The 26,086-nt window shown below is 52.7% G+C and overlaps 1 protein-coding gene across 1 annotated transcript in view; it reads left to right on the plus strand.

Annotated features, from left to right (window-relative positions):
- The window catches only part of PTPRS (protein tyrosine phosphatase receptor type S), a 128,460-nt gene that overhangs the window by 21,190 nt on the left and 81,184 nt on the right, over nt 1-26,086 (plus strand). The window contains exon 2 of the mRNA XM_074528550.1: nt 11,785-11,952. Coding sequence (XP_074384651.1) covers nt 11,785-11,952 — 168 coding nt within the window. The remainder of the gene's footprint in view (nt 1-11,784; nt 11,953-26,086) is intronic.

A 26,086-nucleotide genomic window follows, 5' to 3' on the forward strand; every position in this document is an offset into this window, starting at 1 on the left:
AGATGGGATGGGGATGGGATGGGATGGGATGGGAATGGAAATTGAAATGGAATTGGGATGAGGATGGGGATAGGATAGGGATGGGGGGGATAGCTGTGGGGATGGGATGGGATGGGATGGGATGGGATGGGATGGGGATGAGTTTTCAGCCCCTCTACCTCCCTCCCTCCCTGGCCCAGCCCTTTGCCTCTGCCCAGAGCTGCAGGATGGGGATGGTGCTATGACAGAGCTGCAGGTGGAATAACCCAGGGATTTTTGGAGCCAGCTGAGGACCTGCCATGCCCCAGGGTGTGGGGAGAGCTCTGCCTCCTCCTGGGTTTGTCTGCTGAGCCCCATAGCTGGAATATGATTTATCTGCCCCCAGCCAAATCACGCAAAGCTAAATTGAGCTGTGGCAGGCGAAAGTGTGAAGCGTATTATTAGGAACAGGGAGCTCTTGTTCCACAGCTGCTGCTGCTGCTGCCGTTGGTAATTAATGTTTGAGGAATTGCAGATCTTCATTAGGAGAACAATTAGATTAACGAGAGAACTCGAGCCGAGGCTGTAGTGGGAAAGGGCTGGGGGGAGGCTTTAAAAACAAACTCCAATCCCTCCCTGGCAGCCTGCCCCGCTGCTCCAGAGCTGTGCTGGTGCTCTTGGAGGCACTGGGAGGAGATTGGTCTGTGGCAGGCACACAGGGAGCGTGGGGGGGCTTCATTAGGGGCAGGAAAGAAGCAATCCTTGATTGCCATCAATATTTCAGGCAGCCCAGCACCCATTGCTCAGCCCAGCCCAGGGTTATTAGCAGAGAGAGCTCTGGGCAGAGGCTGCTCAGGGCTCTGCAAGGTCCTGGGCTTGCTTCATTAAAAGCTTTAATTGGTGTCCTTGTTGCTGGAATCACTGACCCCTTCCAGGCAAGAGCAGCCTGGCCACGAGGTATCACCTGCAGGGCCTGGCCTTAATTCAGGCCAGTAAACAGCTCTGAAGTTGAGGGGTTTAAGATGCTTCTCATTAATATTCTTTCAGCAAGAGTTGTTTGGGGTTCTCCCCACCCCCTGCTTTCTTCCCTGTGCTGGCTCCATCCATGAACCTGCAGCAGCTTTGCCCTCACACGGGCGAGGTGCTCACAGCTGGCTGATGAGCAGGATGCAGCAGGAATTCACTCAGGATAAATGAACCGTTTAGAGAGGTTGTAAAACCACAGAAAGTAACGACAGAAGGGAGGTTGGAAGGTCAATTAGTCCCTCTGGCTGGCCCAAGTGTGTTTGGGAGTCGTTGGGAGGCAGATGCATGCCTGGCCTTCCTAAAACTGCAGTGGTGGTGTTCTCATCCTTGGGCTGTGCCCATCCCTGGTTCTCTGGATCATCCCCACCATGCCCAGCTTCTGGTGAAAAGGTTAGCATGGAGGTTTTTAATCTTTTCTGGTTTTAGGAAATTTAACCACAGGAATCTCTTGCTCTCCAGCAAGGTGGGAACCCCTGAGTGCTGCCAACAGCCTGAGCTGGGGTGGTTCCACCTTCTGGTGGAGCCATGGCAGGGGATGGGAGCAGGAGGATCTTTAAGGTCCCTTCCAAGCCAAACCACTCTGGGATTCTGAGGGGAGGCTGTGGCTCAGCTCCCAAAAGCAGAGAGGGTTTGGTACAGGGTGTTATAAATCCCAAAAGTGCTGGAGAGGGGCTCAGCTCCCAAGCCAGCCCCAGCAGAAAGCTGGAAGTTTTGCCTTTCAGGGAACAGCAGATTTCTCCCTTTGCTAATTGATGGGGACAAAAAAAGTTGAATTTCCTGGCGACTCCAGATGGTGCAGTGACAATGAAGCCATTTTCTGCAATATGGTGGCTTCTGCCTGTCCAAGGAGAGATTTGCTGTTGGAGCAGCTCCTGCTTGGCTCAATGCCCCAAAGGTGGACGAGTCACTCCAAGGCCTGGCTGAGGGTCAGGGCCTTGGGAAGATCCTGCAGCCCTGGTGAACAAGAGGAGAGGAATCTGCTGTTGGGAGGCAGTGCCCTGCTGGAGATGGAGCACGCACATCCCCGTGGCCTGGGGATGCTCCTCGCCTGCCCAGGAAATATTATTGCATGTTTAATTCATGGCCCTGCACAAACATCACTCAGCCAGCCTCCTCCTGCTGATCCTGCTGCTGATTGACTGCCACCAAGACCCTGAGATGATCTCAGCAGCTTGTCAGGAGGAGCCCTTATGCTGCTTTAGAGTGAAATCCAAACCGACGTGCCGAGCAGGTGGAGGCTTCCTGAATGCTGGGTAATGGGGATGTTCTCCCAGGGTGCTCTCACAAGCTCCTCTCTACAGCAGCGATGGTACCAACCTCCAAATGCTTATGAATGTTTTAAGGCAGCTCTGATGCATGGCTGGGCTGTGCAGGGGCTGCTGGATGCCAGGCAGTGCGAGCAGCCACCGCTGGGCTGGGCTCTGCAGCTGCAGGGAAGGGGAGGAACACACATTCAGCAGCAGCAAACAGCTGGGGGAGATCAGGCTGTCAGGCAGGAGCTGCAGTGCTCTGGGGATGGTGTTACTCCCAGTTTCTGCCTGGTTAGCAGCCTCTTAATTTTGCATCTTGCACGGGAGATGGAATGGCAGCAGAGCCCTGCCTAGCTGAGCTACTCACCCCTGGCTTGTGGCATCTGAGGGTTGCTCTGGTTTGTGGGGCTTCACTCAGTGCATGAGGGGGATTTCTGGAGGCAGCCAGAGCTCTCTGCAAGGATGTGACAAGAGCCAGAGGCTTCCCCAGACAGACAGCCCGGAATTAAATCAAGGAAAGCAAGCACAGAGCGTGGATGTGGCTTCCTGACCCCGCTGCTGACCTTGAGCAGTGCAGCCTGAGACTCTGTCCAGTCTCTTCTGGTGTCCACAGGTCTGCAGGGCTCCACCAGCCCAAGCAGTGACCCAGCATCCTCCCAGCTTAGCTCTTAAACTCAGATGAGATCACAGCAGCAAGTGATGGATGGGGTTTTTTCTTTCTCCCCTCCTTTCTTAATCTCCCCTGGCTGGTGGGTCTGAGACACAGGATTCCTGCCAGAGCAAGGGAAGGGATTTGCTCATCTTCTGTCTTGCGAGCTCAGAACCAAATCCTCTTTGTGGAATTTAACCCCCTGTGCTGGCTGGCAGGGCTGGAGCTCCTGGCACGTGGATGCTGAAGGAGAAGGCAGGGTGAGCTCCAGAGGGGAGGCCCAGGAACATCCCAGTGCCCAGGGGTGCACTCTGAGTGGGGCTTGGTGGCAGCACCGATGGACAAAAGGCATTGCTGGGCCTGTGGATGTGGAGCCACCCTGCCCTGAGTCCTCCTGAGCAACACCCAGGGAGGAGAACACTTCCTAATCACCTTGATTAGCTTTCCTCGCTGGTCACTAATCAGCAGGATGGTGATGAAGGCAGCTCTGTGCCAGGACAAAGAAAGACAAGGCTCTTTATCCTGCTTGCTGCAGCTCAGCAGCCCCTCCAGGCCTGCAGGGGGATTTGCTGGGGGGGTTTGTGGCTGCTCCTCTGTCCCCTCCTGTGGGGGCCTGAATATATGTTGTATTGTAAGACCTGTGTGGTTCTGAGTTGCTCCAAACGAGCTGCAGCTGCAGGGTCCTTAGTTGGGCAACAGCTGTAGCTCGTGAAGGCAACTGAGATAAATAGGGGTGGGTCAAGAGCCCAAGAGGAGCCCCTGAGAAGAGAGACAGGACTGTGCTGCAGAGGAAGGAGAAGAGCCCCAGCAGAGAGGGAAGAACAACACTGCAGCAAAGATTACAACAACTGGTGACCCCGACATGATGAAGAACACACAACCAAACATTGAAAGAAGGTATGGAATCCCCTGGACAGCTGAGAGCTGTGGCAGCCTGAGAGCTGGGACTTTGGAATATCAGCCAGAGAGCTGGGACTTTGGAATATCAGCCAGAGAGCTGGGACTATAGAAGATAGGACAGCTGAGAGCTGTGGCAGCCTGAGCGCTGGGACTTTGGAATATCAGCCAGAAAGCTGGGAGTATAGAAGATAGGACAGCCGAGAGCTGTGGCAGCCTGAGAGCTGGAACTGTATGTATATTGTGATTGTATTATGGTTAAAAGAAAAGGGGGGAAATGTGGGGGCCTGAATATATGTTGTATTGTAAGACCTGTGTGGTTCTGAGTTGCTCCAAACGAGCTGCAGCTGCAGGGTCCTTAGTTGGGCAGCAGCTGTAGCTCGTGAAGGCAACTGAGATAAATAGGGGTGGGTCAAGAGCCCAAGAGGAGCCCCTGAGAAGAGAGACAGGACTGTGCTGCAGAGGAAGGAGGAGCCCCTGAGAAGAGGGAAGGACAACACTGCAGCGAAGATTACAACACCCTCCTCACTGGGGCACAGCCCTGCCTGTTCCACGGGGTGTGAGCAGAGCAAGCAGCTCATCAGCTGTGCTGCTGCCACAAGGATTTTCATTTACCACCAAACAGCAATTAGGAGAAACTTTGCCTGCTTGCCTCCCTACTTTTATTTCCTGTTTGTTTTTCACTGATGAGCACTGCAGCAATCCCGTGGCACCCCCCAGCCTGGTGCCCAGGGATGTGCAGACAAGGCTGGCCATAAGGTCTGCAGGCCTTAAAAAGGGAATTTATTTATTTACTTATTTATTTATTTTTGTGTTTTCCAAGGCTCTTGGCTTGGGGTGTTGCTGGGCTGGAATTCATGGTGGTGGTTTAGCAGTTCTCAGTGTCACAAGGTGGTGTTGGTGGCCCTGGGAGGGGAATATTGGTGGTTTAGCAGTAGTTGGTGGTTTGGCAGTGCTGTCTCTCAGAAGGTGGATTTGGTGGCCCTGGCAGAGGGATGCTGGTGGTTTAGCAGTGCTGTTTCTCACAAGGTGATGTTGGTGGCCCTGGGAGGGAAATATTGGTGGTTTAGCAGTGGTTGGTGGTTTAGCAGTGCTCAGTGTCACAGGGTGGTGTTGGTGGCCCTGGGAGGGGGATGCTGGTGGTTTAGCAGTGCTGTCTGTCAGAAGGTGGCCCTGAAAGGAGAATGTTGGTGGCTTAACCATGCTAAGTGTCAGAAGGTGGTGTTGGTGGCCCTGAGATGGGAATGTTGGTGGTTTAGCAGTGCTCAGTGTCACAGGGTGATGTTGCTGGCCCTGGGAGAGGGATGTTGGTGGTTTAGCAGTGCTGTTTCTCACAGGGTGGTGTTGGTGGCCCTGGCAGAGCTGCAGGACAGGGCTGGGGATGCAGTTCCTTCCCAGCATTTTCAGTGCCAGCACAGACACACAGGGATGCAGCCTGTGCCCCGAGGAGCTCCCAGTCTGTCAGGCAGCTGAGCTGGGCCTAATGATGAATGACTTCCTAAATAAATAAATAAAGCTCAGAGGCAGGGAAAAGGAAACGTGAAGCATTACCCTGAGCCACAAGGCAATTCAGCTGACGGCTTGTGCTGCCCAGGGGCGCTCGGCAGAGATTGGGCTGGTTTGCTGGGAAATGCTGAAGGATGGGGAGAGTTTGTGTGGAAGGGGATGGGAATGGGTCAGATCCTTCCCTTTGTGCGTCCTGGAGGAGAGCCCAGCCCTGCAGAGAGCCACATCTGCTCTGCTCTGGTCCAGGAGGATGCTCTGGTGGTTCTGGGGTTGTTTCTGTCTGGATTTTGAGCAAGGGGGATCCTTTGGGGTCCTCCCTGGGCAGGTTGCAGCCTGGAATGGGGAGCTGTGCTTCCTCCTCCTCCTCCTCCTCCTCCTGTGCCCTGTCCATGCTGGGCAGCACCTGCTGAACGCTCCTGACACATCCCTGCCTGTCACAGCTGTCACTGAATGGAGAATTAATTCCTCCTGACCATCCCAGCCCAGCCCTGAGCTCTCCCTCTGCTTTGTCCTGCAGTGACCACGGCTTAACCCTTGCTGTGCCATCACACCCGGGGCAGGGAGCAGTGAATCTTGGAGCTCCCACACAGCTGTGCCCCAAAATGCCCATTGGGGACAGTGCTGGGCACTTCACTTCAGGGGGAAAAAAAGAGAGAAAGAGAGGCTCTGTGTGTGTGTACATACAAACCCAGCGAGCTGTCTTGGTTTGCAGTTTCCTCTGGTTTCCCACATTGTAAAAAGGGATAACGCTGTCATATTAAAGCACTTGGAGATCTGGGGATGAAAAGCAGCGAATAGGACCGAGACAGTCCTGATCAAAGCTCTTTTTTTTCCCTCCATCTGTGTTTGTTTCCCCGTGGAAGATAATGCTCTGCCTCTTTCTTGTAAATATTTTTTTAAGATCTAAGTGACTCTGTGATAGATAAACAGCCATGCTTCACTCTGAAGGATCTCTGCTGCCTGCTCTAATTGTGTTTGCCAAACCCCTGCCTGCCTTCAGGAGTGCCTTGGGGAGCTGCATTCAAGCCTAGAGGGGAAACTCTGTCCAGCAGCTTTGGGGTGCAAAGGGGAAATGCTCCATCATCTCCTTTTTTTGGGTAGGATCAGGCAGATTTGAGATCTGCACAGCTGGTGGAGATGGCACATAAAGCAGCCAGAGTGTGGCTGCCCCATCCCTGGCAGTGCTGCAGGCCAGGCTGGAAGGGGTCATGGGTACCCCAGGGATGCCCTGAGTGCCATCCCTGCTTTTAGGGGAACCAGGGCATCTCTGGGGCCCTGGGTACCCTGATCTCTGAGTGGTATCCTTGCCTTTGGGGGATCAAGGGGATCTCTGGGTACCCCAATCCCTGAGTGCCATCCCTGCCTTTGGAACGAGGGGATCTCTGGGGTCCTGGGTACCCCAGGGATGCCCTGAGTGCCATCTCTGCTTTTAGGGGAACAAGGGCATCTCTGGGGTCCTGGGTACCGCAATTCCTGAGTGCCATCCCTTCTTTCTGGGGGAATCACAGCATCTCTGGGGCCCTGGGTACCCCAGGGATGCTCTGAGTGCCCTCCCTGCCTTTGGGCAAACAGGGCATCTCTGGGTACCCTGATCCCTGAGTGCCATCCCTGCCTTTGGAACGAGGGCATCTCTGGGGCTCTGGGTACCCCAATCCCAGAGTGGCATCCCTGCCTTTGGGGAACAAGGGCATCTCTGGGGTCTTGGGTACCCTGAGTGCCATCCCTGCCTTTGGGGGAACAAGGGCATCTCTGGGTACCCTGATCCCTGAGTGCCATCCCTGCCTTTGGAACGAGGGCATCTCTGGGGCTCTGGGTACCCCAATCGCTGAGTGCCATCCCTGCCTTTGGGGGAACAAAGACATCTCTGGGGTCCTGGGTACCCTAAGTGGCATCCCTGCCTTTGTGGGAATGGGGGCATCTCTGGGTTCCTGGGTATCCCTGAGTGTCATCCCTGATTTTGAGGGGAACAAGGGGATCTTTGGGCTTCTATCCAGCCCAATCCATCCTGTGGGCTCTGCAGGGCTCCAGAGCCAGCTCTGGCCCTTGGCACCCCCTCATTGCCCAGCTGGGCCCCTGTGCCAGCTCCCTGTCCCAGCCCTGGCTTTGCCAAGGCCAGAGGGGCAAGCTGGAGCTGTGGGGCAGCAAATTCAAATTTCATCTCTGCCCTCCCCAGGGGAGGTGCCAAACGAGCTGGTGGTTGTGCTAAAAGCTTTTCCTTCTCTCTTTCAAGAGGTTGCTGGGAGGAAATGGAGTGACCCAGTGGCCTCTGTTAATGTGCAGCACAAACGAAGCTGCTGCTGCTGCAAGGAGGAGCCCCCAGTGCAGCCCTCTGCCTGCAAGGTGTTTGCTTCCATTGATGTGTCTAATGGGAGCAATTCTCCCACAGCAGCTGCTGCAAATGAAGATATTTAATCATCTCCTAGACCCTGGTGGAACTTTTTGCGCAGAATTTCTTTAAAATCGCCCTTCTCACACAATCAGGCGAAACACGAAAGAAGCCCAAGTGCTTTTTTTAAATTTCTTTAATTTTTTTAAATTTTTTTTTTGGTGATTTATTTCTCCAAGTTGTCATATTGAAATGAATGCAGGGTTCCTCCCTGCTGGATTTTTTTCAAACACACAGCAAATGTTTCAATTACCAGCTCCGTGGGGGCTAAGAACAGGTAACATATGGCGAAATATGAGAGGCTGTGGATGATGCCCCATCCCTGGGACTGTTCAAGGCCATGTCTGAGTAACCTGGTCTAAAGGAAGGTGTCCCTGTCTCCAGTATGGTTTTTAATGTCCCTTGCAGCATTCTGTGTTCCTGTGAGCAGTTCTGCCCCATCCCAGTGTCTGTCACTGTGGCTTCCAGCAGCATTTCCCTCCCTGATTTCTCTCAAATGCTTCCAGCAGCATTTCCCTCCCTAATTTCTCTCAAATGCTTCCAGCAGCGTTTCTCTCTTGGTCCCTGAGCACCAAGGCAGCCAAACCCCCTCCTCCTGTATCCCCTCCATTCCCAAAGTAGCTTAAGGGAGTTAGGTGTCCAGCACCCTCTGAAACGGGACTTGCTGGGGGGAAAATCTTCAAAAGCATCTTAGCAGCTTAGCTTAAGTCCCTTTGACTCCCAGGGGAACTTAAGCTCTTAAGAAATGTGGGTGCTTCGGAGCATTTCACCCTCTGTGCCTCGCTCCCCTGGCTCCTGGCTGCCTCCCAGCAGCTGCTCCTTGCAAACACTCCTCACTTTTATTATTTTTAATAATGCCCTGTGCTTACAGGCTGCACACATGGCCTTGCTTAGAGCTGGAGATTAGGCAGCACACAGGAATGAATGTCTTACAGGAGCTCCTTTACTGTAAGAATTAATCTTATTCCTGAAATGTGACCGTATCTAGCACAAATCTGACCCCACTGGGGGCCATGGCTTCACTTAATTGCATTCTTTAGCAAGGATTGAGGTCTATTAGGTGGTTTGCTTGTGTTGCAGGGGATCCTGTGCCAGGGAATTTAGTGAATTTTGCAGCTCTGTGGAGCAGCACAGGAAAAGTGCCATTATGTTGGCTTGGCTGGTGCCAGCAGCTTGGCTGGGTGCTCAGGGACAGGCAGGGGTGAGCAAAGCTGCTCCAGAGAGAGCAAGGTAAGCCCTGAGGAGAGGTGGCAGAGCCCTTTGGGATTGGAGCTTTCATCAGAGCAATTCCCACTGCGTTTCAGCCTCCTTGTGCGGCAGCAGGGTGATCTGCACTGGGGGCAGGAATTGTGTCTGTTCCCGTTTCCAGGGCAAGCTGTGCCCCAGCCTGTCCTCCCCATCCTCAGGGGAGCCAGGTGGGTGCCCATCCTGCTGTCCTGGCAATCCCTCATGCGGGCACGGAGCTGCTCTGAAGGATGAGCTGCTGGATTGAAGCTGACATGCCCTAATATCTGTGCCAGCACTCTGTGTCTCCGGCAGGGGCTGGGGAAGCACGTTAGCACTGGAGTGGAAGTGTCACCCTCTGGCATCTCCTCCCTTCGTCTCGGAGCTGTTCTGGATCCCCTTTTCCAGACCTTCTCCTTCAGAGCCCATTACAGGGCAGGAAAAGCCGTGCTGGGTGTGGGAGGGTGGCGCTGCCAGGCTCCTCTCTCTGGGGGAGTCAAATTGAACATTTCCCTGACATTCAGCTCCATCCCGGGGGGACTCTGGGCATGTGCTGCTTCTCTTGGCTGCTCTCAGCTGTGGAAGATCATTGGTGCCGTGTCTGGGGAGCACAGGAGGCTCAAGGAGGTGTTTGGTGGCATTTTTGGTGCTGGTGGGGGTGGAGATGCTGCTCTGATGAAGGAAAACGGGAGTTTCTGAAATGGTGGCTGAGCCAGCGGGGTTTGTTGGGTTTTATTTTAATACATTTTTATTTTATTTATTTATTATATTTATTTTATTTTAATTGAATACCTAATAATAATACATATTTATTTTATTTTAATACCTAAAATAGCCGGGTGCATCCTTGTTCTGTGCAGCACCAGCCTCGCTGGTGGGAATGGGACTGAAGGAGGGAGAGCCAGGGAGCTGCAGCCCAGCTCTGTGTGCTGTGCTGTGCTGGCACCACTGCCACATCCCCACTTTAATTAACAGTTCCCATCACAGCCATTCACGCTGTTCCCACTCTCTGCTCGCCCCTGACAGCCACAAAAGAAACCCCAACGTGCTGTTCTGTGCCCTGGAACCCTGTGAACCCCAGCTAGGGCTGGCTGCAGCCTCTCTGTGTTTCTCTGAGTGTGTCTAGAGCAAACATTTGAAGAGATTCCCAGTGATAGGATTGGGGTTTTTTTTCCCTTTTTTTGTTCCAGTATTTGTGCTCTGAAGCACGGTGGATCTGGGCTAGCACAGAGCACACAGCAGAGGCTTTGTAATCCTCAAAGTGCAAAGCTTCTCTCTGAAAAGTTGTTCTTTAGGCCTGAGTACGTATGGGGACGTCTTGTTTATCCTGGTTTTTCTTTTAATTCTGCACACTTCAGCCTTGGAGAGTTAATGGGACAGAAAAAGATGAAAATGCCCCTTCACACTGCCTGTCCCGACGCTCTCCCGCCCTGATGTGTGTCAGAAAGCTTCAACAGCCTCACTATCCCCTTAGCCCTCTCAAAGCCTTTGATCATTGCACAGTATCTCCTACCTGGCTCTCCTCCAAAAGGTGATAAACCCTGGGTTTGATTTCTAATTGGAGCAACGATAGCGGGAAGGAATCCGTCAGATCTGAGCGATGCTCGCCCAGCTCTGGCCATTATCCCTGATGGAAACCTCTGAGCTGCCAACGCCATGAGGAGGCTGTGGCTGCAGCTCCACTCTATTTTCAGCCCTTCTGGGGCAGGTCCCACCCGTGTGGCTGAGGGAAGCATTTCCCAGTGCTGACACACAGCGCTGAGGTGGTGGGTGAGAACACACAGCCGCCCTAATGGCGCTCCAGCTTTGCACAGGGATCAGGGTGAAGCTGTGGGCAGGGAGCTCCCTTTGGAGGCAGCAGTGGTCTCCATGGAAATGTGCTGGCAGGGTGAGGGCGGCAGGCTGGTGCTGAGCTGGAGCTGCCCCTGCTGCCGCGTTCTGCCACGTCCAGGGCAGAACTGCTCAGGAGAAAATCTCCCTCACCTCCCATGGAGGCTGTGTGGGCTTGATCCACCAGGATCAGCCATGGCACACCCTGCTCCAGGTATTCTTCCTTGGTAAGAACAGGTATTGTCATTGTCTTCCTCAGTGACACAGTTCCTCTCTGTGCTGCAAGTGGGGAAACTGAGGCACTGAGTGGGTAGGGGCTCTCAGACTGCTGCAGCCCCAGCCTTGCTGGAGCATTTCCAGTGTGTGTTTGCTGTGCAAAAGGAGCTCTGGGACACCCCCATGACTCCTGGCTCTTGTGGTGGGGGAGCACAGCCTGTCTGGGCAGGAGCATCTCGCTTGGGGGGGATTTGTTGCTTTCCTTGCTGGGTTTTTCATGTGTGAGGTTTTATATTGGAATTAAATCGGTTTTAGGTTTGCTTCTTTGCCCTGTGCTTTTGTGGAAAAATCTCCCTTTCGGAGGGTCCTTGGGTCCTGTGCTGGGGAGGGAGAGAACCTGATGGGTTAAAGTCCTGATGGGTTAGAGCTGGGCTGAACCTGATGGGTTAAACATGGGCTGGGCTCTGCCCATGGAGCTGGGCTTAACTGTGGGGCTGGGCTCACCCCATGGAGCTGGGCTCACCTCGTGGAGCTGGGCTCACCCTGTGGAGCTGGAGCCCCTGATGGAGCTGGGCTCACCCCATAGAGCTGGTCCATGGAGCTGGGCTCTGTCCATGGAGCTGGGCTCATATCATGGAGCTGGGGTCACCCTGTGGAGCCGGAGCCCCTGATGGAGCTGGGCTCACCCCATGGAGCCGGGTGGGTGCTCAGTGCCACCCCTCAATGCCACCCCGGGGAAGGTGCCCATGTCCCTGCAGGCCCGTGCGCTGCCATGGCCACTCAGGCTCTGCCCACCCCCTGGCCATCCCCAGCCCCTCAGATCTGCCCCTTTGTGCCCACAGGTGCTGACCAGGCTGGGGAGACGCCGCTGACCAGGCTGAGCCGGAGCCTGCCCGGCCGGGGCCCAGGGCCTGCGCAGAGGATGAGGATCCTTCCCAGCCCTGGAATGTCTTCGCTGCTGTCCCTCGTGAACGTCCTCTCCGTGCTGCTGATGGACTGCCTTGCTGAGAGTGAGTGACTCTGCTGTTCGCTGCTCCTTTCTTCACCATTCTCAGTAGTTTTTCATTTTCCAACACCCTTAACTCTCCACCAGTGCCTTCCCAGCCCCACGGGCAGCTGGGTCCTCACAGCCTGCTTTGAGTTCCAGGTTGTTCCCAAGAGCTGGAGAGAAGGGGGGAAGCTGCCTGAGAGCCTTCCCCCACCTTTCCCAACCCCATCTCACCCATTTTGTCCCCTCCTGCTCCTGCCTTTCACTGGTGACCATTGTCACGTTCCTTTCTGGGGCTGGATTCCAAACAGCATTTCAAGAAAGAGCATTTATGTTTCTCCTTCCCCTGAGTGAACCAGTTCCAGTCCAACACAGGTTTTATCTTTGCTGCCTTTCAATTCCTGCTTTAAAAAATGAAAAGGGGAAGGAAAAAAGAAAAAAAAGAAGTGAAAATCTTCAGCGACTTGAGTGTAATGTTCCTTTGACATGAAGGCTGATCGCTTGGGATCAGTGGGGAATAGACTTTTCCAGGCTGATTGAATTATGAGGTTTTTTTTCCTCCCCAGCAAAGCTGCTTGAAGCTGGTGAGAGGGCTGCTCTGGTCAGCGCAGCCCTTGACAGCTTTTCACGTAATCACTTGGTTATCAGGGTTTATTAGGATGACGGGGATTGAATGGATCCGTGACCTTTTGTTGCTGGGAGATGTTTTTGGAAGGGTCCTTTCCATCCTCTCTGCAGCAGGCAAGTGGGGATGTGCCTGCCCTTGCCTCTCTCTGAGTTTTGCTGGGTTCATGCTTAATCCCTCTTTGCAGAGAGGAACACTCACGTGCAGGAAGATAATGCTGTGTTTTATTCTTTTTGTATTTTGTGAGTCTGGTGAGTGAGCTGGGCTCTGGGAGGTTCATGGTGGGGTGATCAGTCTGCACCTCAAATGGTGTCCAAAAAGTGACCCACAGCTTCAGCTGAGCTGTGTGGAGTGGCAGCAGCACTGCAGAGTGTGGCAGGGAATTGCCTTTTGCCCCAGGATTTATCCAGGGATTTGTCCTATGTTGGTGATGGAGCCGATGCTATGCAGGGTCTTTATGAGCACCCAGAGTCAGTGGGGGCTGCTCTGTGGGCTCAGGGTGGCTTTGTTGGCTGTGAAACTGGGAATCTCCATTCCTGGCTCTTGGTGCAGTGCAGTCAGGAGAGGAATCGGTGGAAATCTGGAGTCTGGGCTCCAGAGTCTTGTTCTTGCCACTGGTTTCCTATAACAACACTTGGCAAAATCAGTTTGCAAAGCAAACTGCAGCTCTGCAGGATGGAGAGCTCAGGTGTTCTGCAATTGAGTGCCTGTGAAAATTGGGGTCCACTTGAATTTTGAGTGCACAGGGGTCCTGTGTGCTCAGTGCTGACAGGGACATGGCAGCATCAAGGCTTCTCCAAACCATGGCTGAGTGACCTCAGTTCTCTCGTGCTTTTCATTTTCCTGGGAAGGAGCAAACAATCTTGTGTGTCCCTCCTCTTTGGGGTGAGGTTTGCTCAGGGATTCCAGCAGAGCTGGGAGAGTCTTTATGCTGCCTGGCTGCTACAGAGCCCTTTTGGGGGAATTGTGCCCTCAGGAAGGGTTGGTGCTGGCCACACACAGAATGCACCCGTGGTGTGGCCTGAGCCCTGCTGAAATCTCTCTGCTCTGCAGACACCTTGCTGCTTGCAGCCAAGTTTCCCTCTCTTGTAGCTCTGCAGTGTCCTTGGATCCTGAACTGGGAGGGTTTGGTGCTGTTTTCCCTCTGGCTGCTCACAGATGTCCGTGCAGGAACTTTGCAGCTTGCTGGGATGGGGCTGGCTGCTCTTACCTGCTTGCTGTGCAGATGTTGGGCCAGATGTTGTGTCTGCTCTTGACCTGCAGCGTGCCAGCACCTCCCTGCCCTGTGCCCTGGGGATGCTGCCTGGTGCCAGCTGTCTCTGGAGCTCCCAGCCTGCTGAGGATGAGTGTGCAGCGAGCTGGTGATGGTTCCTGCCCTTGGAGGGGCTCCTGGGTGATCCCATTGCAGCCAGGCTGGGCTGCAAGCAGCAAACAGCTTTGCCTGTCACGGCTGCAGAGCCTGTGAGAGGAGCTGTCCCTGCTCTGACAATGTCCCCTCCCATCAGATGGCCCCGGGCTCTGTCACATCCCTGTAATCCCTTGGCCAGCTTCCATTTGGCCACGGCGCTGACCCCATTTCTGCCCTGATTCACCCCAGGCCCTGCAGCCCCCAGGCACACCGTGCTGGGAAGAGAGATGGGAAACCCCTGGGATTGTGGATTTTGGAGGGCATCACCTCCCAGCCTGGCAGGGAGCAGATCCCAGAGCCTGGGCTGAGCTGGGGCTCTCCTCTCTCCCAGTGCAGCTCTGTGGCCTCTGCAATCAAAGGACCATTAAAATACTTCCCTTCTCTCCCAAGCTAATTGATCTCAGTCAGTGATTTAAGTCTTTCTGTGGCAGGAGCATTCTATTTAAAGGAAACTGCCATTTAAATTAAAAATCCAAAGCACCACGCTACTTTCTGCCCGCTGTTCCTCCTTGGGAAGCTGAAGAGAACAATAATTGAAAGGTGTGACACAGGCATGTTCTTTCTCTTTTCTCTTTGGTTGAACATGGACATTTTCTTTGTTTCTTCCATGTGCTCAAAGGCAGCCATGGAACTGGAAATTACTGATTCCGTTATTATTTTCAGTGGTGCCATTAAATGGAAAGTGTGATCCTTTCCTTGGGAGTTCTGCTGTTTGTGTGAGTACCATGAACTGGCATGGCTGCAGGGAATTAGGGAGGCATCCCCAGGAGCTGCACAGCCAAATGTGCCCCTTGGAGCTGAGCGGAACCGGGCAGCAGAGACAGATGAGTCTGGGGAGAGGAATTGCTCCCAAATTGCTGATGGACCTGGGCACAGCACCAAGCTTTGCTGTTTCCTGTTCACACACCCAGAGCCACAAAACCTCCATGGTGAGAACCCTAAAACTTTTTATATTGTGTGTGCAGAATAACTGAGCACCCCAAAACCTTTTATTCTATATGTGCAGAATAACTGAGAATCCTAAAACTTCTTGTTCTGTGTGTGCAGAATGAGTGAGCACCCTAAAACCTCTCATTGTGTGTGTACAGAATTAATGAGCACCCTAAAACCTCCCATTCTGTGTGTGCAGATTGAGCACCCTAAAACCTCTCATTCTGTGTGTACAGAATAACTGAGAACCCTAAAACTTCTTGTTCTGTATGTGCAGAATAACTGAGAACCCTAAAACTTCTCATTTTGTGTGCAGAATAAATGAACACCCTAATACCTCTCGTTCTGTGTGTGCAGAATGAGGGAGCACCCTAAAACCTTTTATTCTGTCTCTACAGAATAACTGAGAACCCTAAAACCTCCCATTCTGTGTGTGCAGATTGAGCACCCTAAAACCTCTCATTTTGTCTGTCCCTTGAGCAGCTGGGCAGAAGCTGCTCCTGCCCAGATGTGCAGGGCACAGCTGCTTTTGGCCAAGGGCAGTGGTCAGGCCCCTGTGCCCCCCAAAGGAACCACGTGGCCCCTCCAAGTGCTCCTCAGTTGCACATAAAAAGCCATTTAGTGCAAGGAAATGTGGCCATTTTTCTGACTGGAATCAGCATGCTCGCTGTTTTCAAGTGGATTTTTCTCATTGATTAAACCTTTGTGTTTTACAGTAGCACTTTGCTAATTGGCACTTTGCATACACAGAAGGCTGGTGCATGGCTCTCTCCACCCCAGCAAAGATTTAAGGGCAGGGAACATTACTTATTACTTACATTTCCTTCCTTTTATAAATCACCGTATAGAAGCCTTACCAGCACACTCTGAAGTATTACCATAAATAATTAAATCTAAATTGCAATTGACAAAATAAAAGAATAAAGCCCCTTTTATGATGCATTACCCTGGCTTTCTTCCCTTTTAATTGCCCTTGCTCCATCATTAATTTGCAGAGCACAGTAATTCATGGGAGGTGCATGTGAGGGGGGCTCTGTGAGCATCCAGCAGAGGCAGCAGCCAGGTCTGCAGCACATGGGGGTCACAGAGGTGGTGGAGAAGCTGTGGTGGGATGGAGAAGCTGTGGTGGGATGCAGAAGCTGTGGTGGGACGGAGAAGCTGTGGTGGGATGCAGAAGCTGTGGTGGGACGGAGAAGCTGTGGTGGGACGGAGAAGCTGTGATGGGACGGAGAAGCTGTGATGGGACGGAGAAGCTGTGATGGGATGCAGAAGCTGTGGTGGGATGGAGAAGCTGTGATGGGATGGAGAAGCTGTGGTGGGACGGAGAAGCTGTGATGGGATGCAGAAGCTGTGATGGGATGCAGAAGCTGTGGTGGGATGGAGAAGCTGTGATGGGACGGAGAAGCTGTGGTGGGACGGAGAAGCTGTGATGGGACGGAGAAGCTGTGATGGGACGGAGAAGCTGTGATGGGACGGAGAAGCTGTGATGGGACGGAGAAGCTGTGATGGGACGGAGAAGCTGTGATGGGATGGAGAAGCTGTGATGGGATGGAGAAGCTGTGATGGGATGGAGAAGCTGTGGTGGGATGGAGAAGCTGTGGTGGGATGGAGAAGCTGTGGTGGGATGGAGAAGCTGTGGTGGGATGGAGAAGCTGTGGTGGGATGGAGAAGCTGTGGTGGGATGGAGAAGCTGTGGTGGGATGGAGAAGCTGTGGTGGGATGGAGAAGCTGTGGTGGGATGGAGAAGCTGTGGTGGGATGCAGAAGCTGTGGTGGGATGCAGAAGCTGTGGTGGGATGGCGCTGGAGCCCCTCCAGGTCCACGTTCAGGCTGTATTTTGGGAGCTGGTGCCTTGTTGAAGGTGTGTGGCATGGAAGGGCTGTGCTCTGTGACACCAGGGGCAGGAGCTGGTGGCTTTTCTGGGTTGCTGTGACCCCAAGATTGTTAAAAGTCTCTCTTCCCAAGCGCTCTTCGGACGCTTGAAGAATGAGTTGGAGCTCTTCATTTCTCGGTCTCAAGGTTGTTTATTTTATCTTATCTATAAAAAATTATTTCCTGCCCTGTTGAGGTCCATCCAGCAGGACAGTCCAGACACTCTGCCTGCCCCCAGGGCAGTGTTATGTCTTTATACTAAAAACTACGTGTACAATATTTACAATTCCTTCCCAATACCTATCACCTATGTTAGACAGTGAGCTTCTACTCTAAACCAATCCAAAAGTGCCACCATCACAGCAGAAGATGGAGGCCAAGAAGAAGTCTGGACACACCCAGTTCCCTCCATCTTGCCTCCTGAATCCCCATACCAAAACCCCAAAATCTCCTTTTCCTGTGAAAACTTCACTAATATTCTATTTAAACTGTTGTGGCCTGCAGATCTTCATCTAAGGTTGGTAATTTGCTCCAGGGGTCATAATCAAACCCACAGGTGTTTTGGGCTCTGTGCCAGGGTCTCTGAGCCCCCTGGCAGGGGTTTGGGCAGTCCAGGACAGCCAGAGGGATGTTCTGGGTTCCCACAGTGATGGGCTGGAGGAGGAGCAGAATTTATGAATTTAAGGTGGGAGCATCCAGGAGGTTTTGTGGTCGTTTGGAGCGTGGTGGAGTTTTCCCTTGGAGTTGCACATTGTCCCTGCAGTGAGTGGGGTCTGAGAGAGGAGACAGCAGTGAATCCTGGACAGGCAGAGATCCCTGCTCCCCTGCCCAGATCCACCTGCTGCTCCTGCTCCTCGTGCACTGGTTGCCTCTGCAGGGAGGGAACATCTCCCTGTCCTTGTGTGCACTGCCCTTCCCTTTTCCCTTCCCATTGCTGCCTTCTCCATGTGCCAGCTGTGATCTTGCTGAGGGTTCTGGGCTGGTTGTTGTCTCACTCAAGGACACTGAATTAAGCTTCTGTGTCACCTTGTTTAAGTGCCTGATTAAATTAAACCTTGCCTGACTGGATCAAGTGATGAATCTTTCTTTTCTTTTTTTTTTTTTTTCCAAGATAACTCAAATTGGAAAGTTTGTGTCTCCTGTAGGATCCAGAGAGGAAATCAATCATGTGTTGAAAGAGCTTCCTTGGGGGCAGAGGGGGCTGTCACTTGCCAGGTCTCAGCTGTGCCCCACGCTGGGAATGCTCATTAGATTAATCTCTGCTGAGGAGCACCTGGGGACAGCAGCAGCCACGGTGTTTGGGACCCAGCCATGGGTGTCTCCTGCTGAAGGATCTTTTCCCAGCCAGAGGCTCTTTCTGCTCAGCTTCATTAGATGGTTAAGTTAGGGGAAAAGAGCATCTGTTTGTTGTGTAAACAAGTGGCTTGTGCGAAAATGTCACCTGCAGAGGAGTGGGATGGGGGAAATGTCTGTCTTCATACCTGGATGGCAAAACTGGGGCTGTTCCTCTGTGTCAGGCTTTGCCAAGAAGCCAAGGCTTCTTTCTTAATGTCCTTTTCACACCAGCACTTCTTGCCCTTGCCAGGAAGGACGGGATCATTCCAGAGCCTCACGTTGGCTTTTCCTCTGTCTCTGTGCTCGTGTCTTCTCAAGACCAGCTCAGCACAAATCTCCTGGGTCACTGAAGGGAATCTGTGAGGGATTCCTCCCTTTTGTGGCCTGGCAAGCCCAGTATTATTCTTAGAAGGCAGGCAGAGTGTTTTTCAAGGACGCCCGACCAGAGGAATGTCATTCCTGCGTGCGTGGGATGGAATCTGGGCTCGAGCTGGCCTGTGAGACACAATCTCCCAAGAACACTTTTATTTACTCCCTGCCACTCTTCCCCTCCAGCCAAGGATGTTCTCTTGCAGCATAATTGGTCCCAGTCCCCACCTTAGAAAGCTGTGATGTTCTGCACGCTGCAGCTGCCTATAATTTTTTGGGGGATTGTTAAAGTTCACGAAAACAGTCACGTTTTACACCATCTGCTGTGTGCAGGAAGCTACCAGGGTACAGGCTGCTGGCCAGGGAGAGGGGAGCATCCTCACTCTGTGACTGCACCTTCCCAACGCTCCTTTGCCTTGCCTCCATTGGCTTTTTGGAGTAAGGGCTTCCCTTGCTTGTCCAGTGTGATGAGCCCCAGGTTTGGTTCCAGCAGCCCCTGAGCAGTTTGGGGGGCTCTGATGAGCCCCAGGTTTGGTTCCAGCAGCCCCTGAGCAGTTTGGGGGTCTCTGATGAGCCCCAGATTTGGTTCCTGCTGCCCCTGAGCAGTTTGGGGGTCTCTGATGAGCCTCAGGTTTGGTTCCAGCAGCCCCTGAGCAGTCTGGGGGGCTCTGATGAGCCCCAGATTAGGTTCCAGCATCCTGGGCTCTCCTCCTGCAGTTCCTGATGAGCCCCAGGTTTGGTTCCTGCAGCCCCTGAGCAGTTTGGGGGGCTCTGATGAGCCCCAGATTTGATTCCTGCAGCCTGGACTCTCCTCCTGCATTTCATGAGCATCCCTGTGGGTCTCTGATGAGCCCCAGGTTTGGTTCCAGCAGCCTGGGCTCTCCTCCTGCAGCCCCTGTGGGGTTTAGCAGCAGACCCCAGGGACAGAGAGACCTTTGGGATGCAGCAGCGACCACAGACCCGAGGAGAGAGCAGCACAAACGCATTTTGGATGTCTGCTGCTCTGGTTTGAGAGGGGAGATTGGGATGAATTATTTCAGGCGTTGACAGGAGGGACTCTGGGCTGACCTGTTTTCCCAGAATCGTGCACACAGAGCCCTGTCCCACCCTGGTGGGTGCAGACATGAAACGTTTCCACGGGCGGGGTGGAACCAGCGCCGCTCGTTTCATCCGCGGCGCACAAAGTCGTTTCTGTTTCCTTTTGAGGCCGAGAGGAAAAGCAAAGCTTTAAAGAAGGGGGAAAAGAAATAATAAATAGAAGGAGCTGCAACTGGTTTAGCATTCTACAAAGTTTCTCCGAGTCCTCCAAATCTTTAATTGACTCAGGAGCATAAAATTGAGAAGGGGAGAGAGTGAGAGAGCGTGCGAGTGGCGCGAGTGATTTGAATAATTTATTGTCCTTTGAAGTTGCAAGAGAAATTTCAGCTGCCTTGGGGAGTAATTTCTCCCCATTCTGAAAGGGTTTCTCCTTATTTTAAACTCATTCAGAGGATGATAGTTTTGCATTTTCTGCATAATTAATGAGCGTAGCTCCCCCCACTCTCACGCAACCTCTAAAGAGTGGTGGGGTGATGAAACTTGGTGGTTTTTTTAATTAATAAAGTCAAATTAATTTGACTGTGTCCTCATCCTCCCTCACCTCCGTTGGAATCCATGGATTTATTTATAAATTAGTCTGAGCATGCTGCTAGGAGTGCTGACAGATCTTACAAATCTTTAGCCTAGACTTTGATTTGTTTGGATGAATTTGTGAAAAGATGGTGTGAGGTTGTTTTTTCAGTTCAGCTCTTAAAGATCACCTTGAGACTGGCTCCAGTGATCTCCCAGGGAGCCAGGAAGATCCTGCAGCTCTCATTTCCCTTTATCTGTCTGTTCAGGGAGGATCTGCTTGCTTTTGAGGGCGTTTGTGGGTTTTTTTCTCTGTGAGTGCTATGATACACTGCTTTTAATTGTGGAACTACTAATTGTGATTAATTCCAGTAGCTGCCCCTTGAGGCAATGAAAGGGAGAGGGATCTTTTCCTTGGTGCCTGGAAGGGCTGCAGGACGAGCCAACCCTTGACATGTTTTTCCATGTTCTGGTATCCCCTGTGGACTCTGATCCTTTAGTGACTCAAACAGAGCAGTGGAGGTTGAGCAAAGAGCCAATTCCTTTCCAGCTGGCTCTTTTCTAGGTGGGTGGTGAATCAGGGTGCCAATACCAATGACCTGGCTGGAGGAGAAGCTGTCTGAGCGATATGGCAAGGGCAGAGCTGCTGCTTGCTAACAGCCTGGGATTGCTGTCATTGATGGACAAGGGGCCCTCATTAAGCTGCCAGGACAGCTCCTGGGGTCTCTGGCTCTGCCCTGGGTTGTTATGCCTCGTTATGGGACGTGTGGACAGATCTGGGATGAGATGCTGATAGAGGGTACCCCCAGGGTCCTGGCTGGCCACGCTCCTGTGCTTGCTGGAGCTTCCTCATCAAGGGAAATTTAGGTTGGATATCGGGAAAAAGTTTTCTGCAGAAAGAGTGATAAAGTTCTGGAATGTTCTGCCTGGGGAGGAGGTTCAGTCACCATCCCTGGGTGTGTTTAACAAAGCCTGGATGTGGCACTGGGTGCCAGGGTTTAATTGAGGTGCTGGGGCTGGGTTGGATTTATGACCTCTAGGGTCTCTTCCAACCTGGTCATTCTGTGAATTCTGTGAATTTGGGGGAACTTTGGGAATTCTCAGGGACCAGGGAGGTGGTGGAGTCCCCATCCCTGAGAGTGTTTAACAAAGCCTGGATGTGGCACTGGGTTTAATTGAGGTGTTGGGGCTGGGTTGGACTCCATGATCTTTAAGGTCTCTTCCAACCTGGTCATTCTGTGAATCTGTAAATCCAGAGGTAGATCCCTTGCCCAGCTCTGCTGTCAGCACCCATCAATACTGAGGTCGATCTGGGCTGGGTTGGACTCAATGATCTTTAGGGTCTCTCCCAACCCAGTGATTCTGTGAATTCTGTGAATTCTGTGAATCTGGGGGAATTTTGGGAATTCCCAGGGACCAGGGAGGTGGTGGAGTCCCCATCCCTGGGAGTGTTTAACAAAGCCTGGATGTGGCGCTGGGTTTAATTGAGGTGTTGGGGCTGGGTTGGACTCGATGATCTCTAGGGTCTCTCCCAACCCGGTGATTCTGTGAATTCTGTGAATCCCAGGCTGCCATCCTCCATTTCAGCAGTGCTCATCTCCCTCAGCTCCTGCTGCTCACCAGCACCTGCAGCTTTCTCCTGGTAGTGCCAGCAGGTGGAGGAGGATCCTGGCCAGAGCTCCAGCTGAATCCCCACCTGGTCACTCCTTGCTTGGTGGGAGCAGAGATCAGCAGCTGGGGCACCTGCTGTGCTCCCAGTGGGATGGGTGAGGGAAGGGAGGTGGGGAAACTGAGGCAGGGGAGGAGGAGTTTTGTGGAATGGCCACACAACTCCCTGTCCTGTCCCACCCAGCAGTTTGCATCCCCTGTGTGTAGCACCACACGTGCCCTGCCCCTTTGCATAAATCCAGCTAGAGGATTTGTGTTCTCCTGGGCTGTATCAAGGTGCCACTCCCTGGAGCTGGGGCTCATCCTGTTTGCCATGGAGGGAGGTGGATCCTTTCCATGCATGGGATGTGCAGCCTGGAGGAATCCTGTCACAATGGGATGACTTCATCCCAGCTGCTGCTCCCAGGTGATAAGGAGCAGCCCATCCCTGAAAACCAGCATTTAAACAGACCAGGAGCATGGATTATGCTTCCCCTCCAGCAGGCAGGATAAGGTGGTTTTTCTCACCTTGGATGTCAGAATTAGGAGCAGATTTTTGGTAGCCTCAGCCTCCTCCTGCCTCAGTGCTGCAGGCTCCCAAAGGTCTGGATCCCATGGCACTGCAGGCAGGAGCTGTGTGGGTGTGCCAGATCCCCAAATCACCATCCTCAAGTGAGAACAGCCTGGCATGTGCTGCCTGCAAAAGGGGAGCTGGCACAGGGGTTGGGGCTGTTGGATTTGTGTAGTAAAGGTGTACTGAATCAATTCTTCATCTCCCTCACCATTTTCTCTGTGTGTTAACCCCAGTGCCATCCTTCACTGCTGTCCTTCCTCCTCTGAGCCTTGCAGAAAGGAGAGGGATGGAGAGGAATCCTCCAAGCATCTCCCTCACCATTTTCTGTGTGTGCTAATCCCAGTGCCATCCTTCACTGCTGTCCTTCCTCCTCTGAGCCTTGCAGAAAGGAGAAGGGTGGAAAGGAATCCTCCAAGTGACATTCCTCCTGCCCACAGGGGAACAGCATCCTGTGGTAACCCAGCTTTTCCGAGGCAGGTGAGGGCTTTGGTGGCTCAGCAGCAGGGGAATAGCCAGGTGCAAGCATTTCACTTCTAAAATAAACCATCCTCAGTCTTTTTTTACCCTCCTCTGCCCAACCTTGCCAGTGCCATCTCCCTGAAGGGAGCCAAGAGCTGCTGACAGTCAGAGGAAGTCTCCATCTGAAGCCTATAATTATCCTGTCTGCCTTCCCAGAAAAGGCCAGTTGGGGAGCAGGCATGCTCCTGTTCCCTGGGCCAGCCCTGCCCTCCCCAATTACTGCCTAATGGACTTTTTATGATGATAAGACTGGGTTGGGGAGAAGTTATTGACGGGGAAATGGAATATAATTCACTCCCTGTTTGTTTGTTCTGTCAGAAAAGCCTCGTTTTAATTTTATTTGCGAGGCACCGAGAAACAGCCCTCGGAAAGAAAAAAAGTGCAAAACCTGTCAGTAAAACCCTGGATTTTGTGAGGTCCAGAGTGTCTGCAGGAGCTCTCCAAGGGGTGTCCTCAGTCCTGTGGAGTGCATCCATAGACACTCCTCCCCAGTGCTTCTCCCTCAGTTGTCCTGAAGGAAAATGTGAATTCTGGTTGTCCTGAAAGAAAATGTGAATTCTGGAGCTTTCTCACTTATCCTGAAGGAAAATGTGAATTCTGGAGAATTCTGGAGTTTTCTCACTTGTCCTGAAGGAAAATGTGAATTCTGGAGAATTCTGGAGCTTTCTCACTTGTCCTGAAAGAAAATGTGAATTCTGGTTGTCCTGAAGGAAAATGTGAATTCTGGAGCTTTCTGAAGGAAAATGTGAATTCTGGAGAATTCTGGAGCTTTCTCAGTTGTCCTGAAAGAAAATGGGAATTCTGGTTGTCCTGAAGGAAAATGAGAATTCTGGAGCTTTCTCACTTGTCCTGAAAGAAAATGGGAATTCTGGTTGTCCTGAAGGAAAATCTGAATTCTGGAGCTTTCTCACTTGTCCTGAAGGAAATGTGAATTCTGGAGCTTTCTCACTTGTCCTGAAGGAAAATGTGGATTCTGGTTGTCCTGAAGGAAAATGTGAATCCTGGAGAATTCTGGAGTTTTCCCACTTGTCCTGAAGGAAAATGTGAATCCTGGAGCTGTGTTCCTGTAGCCTGTGTGCATCTCCCCCACGCTGCTGCTGTGGAGCACAGACCCATTCCCAAGAGCCCATCCCTGCTCCCCACTCTCCATCTGTCTCAAATCTGGCTGCTCTCTCCTGTTTTCATCTGCTCTGCGCTTTCTCCTCCCTCCAACCCTCACTTCCTCGCTCTCAGCGCCTCCCTCCTCTCCAGCCTGCCCCAGTTCTCCTCACTTGGAAAGGACTCATGAGGAGCAGCAAAGTCCCACTCCTGGCCAAGGAATCAGCCCCAGGAATCCCACTCTGGGCCATTTTCCCTGCTGGTGTCTTCTCATTCCCACTGGTTCTCCCATCCTTCCTGCTCCTCATTTTATCTCCCTGTCCACTGAGGTGACAGAGCTGCTCCTCTGGTTGTCCCCAGTTCAGGGCAGGGGTCTCCATGTACAGGTAGAGAAGAACAACAGCTGTGTGTAAAACTGATCCCTGGAGCAGAAAAGAAACCCTGGGAGCAGCACAAGAGAAAACCTGGGAGCAGCAGGAAAACTCTGGGAGCAATAGGAGACAAATCCTTGGTGAAGGAGACAAATCCTAGGAGCAGCAAAAAAACCCTGGGAGCATGGTTGGACCCCAATTCCACCTTCCTGGGCCCCAATCCCACCTTCCTAGACAGGAATTCAAAGCACAACTATTTTGTGGAGCACCTTGGGCTCGTTCTCCAGCTGGAGAAATTGTGGAAAAGGGAGATGGAGTTCTACTAGAGCAGCAGAAAGCTCCAACCCAGAAACCAAAGGGAAGAGAGAGGAGGGAAAGGGGGGTTTAATGCTGTGCATGGCAGTGGGAATGACATCAAATTTGCTCCAGATTGCTCTGGAAATTAGCAGGAGGTGAGAAATAACAGGGAGAGATGTCTCATTCCAGCTGACATGGCTTGGTTATTGGGAAATTCCAGAAGAATTTCAATGTTTATCTCTTTTTCCCAAGAAGCACCTCCTGGGGAAGGTGTCTGAGCTCTCTCTGGCGAGGTTTTTGTGGCTGTTTTGTGGTTGTTTTGTTTTTCTCTGTGCGTTCCAAGGCTGCAGCTGTGCTCGGTGCCACCTGGGGTGCTGAGCGTGGAGCAGTCTGTGCCCTGCCCCGAGCTGCGTGTGGTGTCTGGAGCAGGACAGACAGACAGACAGGTGTGAGAGATGAGGCTTGTCACCTCCCTGCCTCGTGTGGCAGCTGGGGGTGCAGCAAGGGCGAGCCCAAGGGCAGCTGGGCTGGCACCAGAGCCAGAATCCCAATTATGGGAACGCTCCGGAGCCCAGAACAGCTCGCTGGGTTGTGCAGCTAAAAGCAAAATAACCTCAGCCATGAGTGCCTTCATGGTCTCATCTTTTACCTTTGCTCTCAGAGGTGGGGCTGTGTGTGTGTTTGTGCACAAAATGGTGAATTTGCTGGATGGTTTTGGGTGAGGATGGAAGGTGTCTCTGCCCCTCCTGCAGCATGGACACATTCCCAAGTGGGTTCTCCATGGGGAACGTGGGGCTCAGACCATGGGGCTGTTTGAGGAGGAGGAACAGGAGTGATGAGCACAAGGAGGGCTGTGCTGGTGGGCAGGGCTTGCAGCTCACTGGGTTGTGCAGCTAAAAGCAAAATAACCTCAGCCATGAGTGCCTTCATGGTCTCATCTTTTACCTTTGCTCTCAGAGGTGGAGCTGTGTGTGTGTTTGTGCACAAAATGGTGAATTTGCTGGATGGTTTTGGGTGAGGATAGAAGGTGTCTCTGCCTCTCCTGCAGCATGGACATGCTCCCGATTGGGTTCTCCATGTGGAGCTCAGACCATGGGACCATTTGCTTGAGATGGAATGGGAGTGATGAGCACAAGGAGGGCTGTGCTGGTGGGCAGGGGTTGCAGCTCATCAGGCAGCAGGAAATGCCCTCCCTGCTGTGCCCCTGCTGCAACCTCAGCTCTGGGGCACTCTGGGGGCCAGGGGACAGCCTGCCCCATCCCCAGTGGGATGATGAGGGTTGGTCACCGGCCAGGAAGGAGCTGCAGCTCTGTGTGGGTCAGCAGGGACGTGGTGTGGGCAAGGCAGGGACGTGGTGCCCATCCATAACTGCTTCTTCCTCCTTCTCCCCCTGCTGCCATCAGCTGTCAGCTCGGATCTGTGGAGCTCATTTGTTCTCCTGCCTGTCTCCCACCCCTCAGAGCACCTCTGGGCTCCCCATCCCTCTCCCTGTCTGTGTTTTGTG

The sequence above is a fragment of the Zonotrichia albicollis genome, chromosome 29 (genome assembly GCF_047830755.1).
Source record: "Zonotrichia albicollis isolate bZonAlb1 chromosome 29, bZonAlb1.hap1, whole genome shotgun sequence".
In the NCBI taxonomy this organism is placed as follows: Eukaryota; Metazoa; Chordata; class Aves; order Passeriformes; family Passerellidae; genus Zonotrichia; species Zonotrichia albicollis.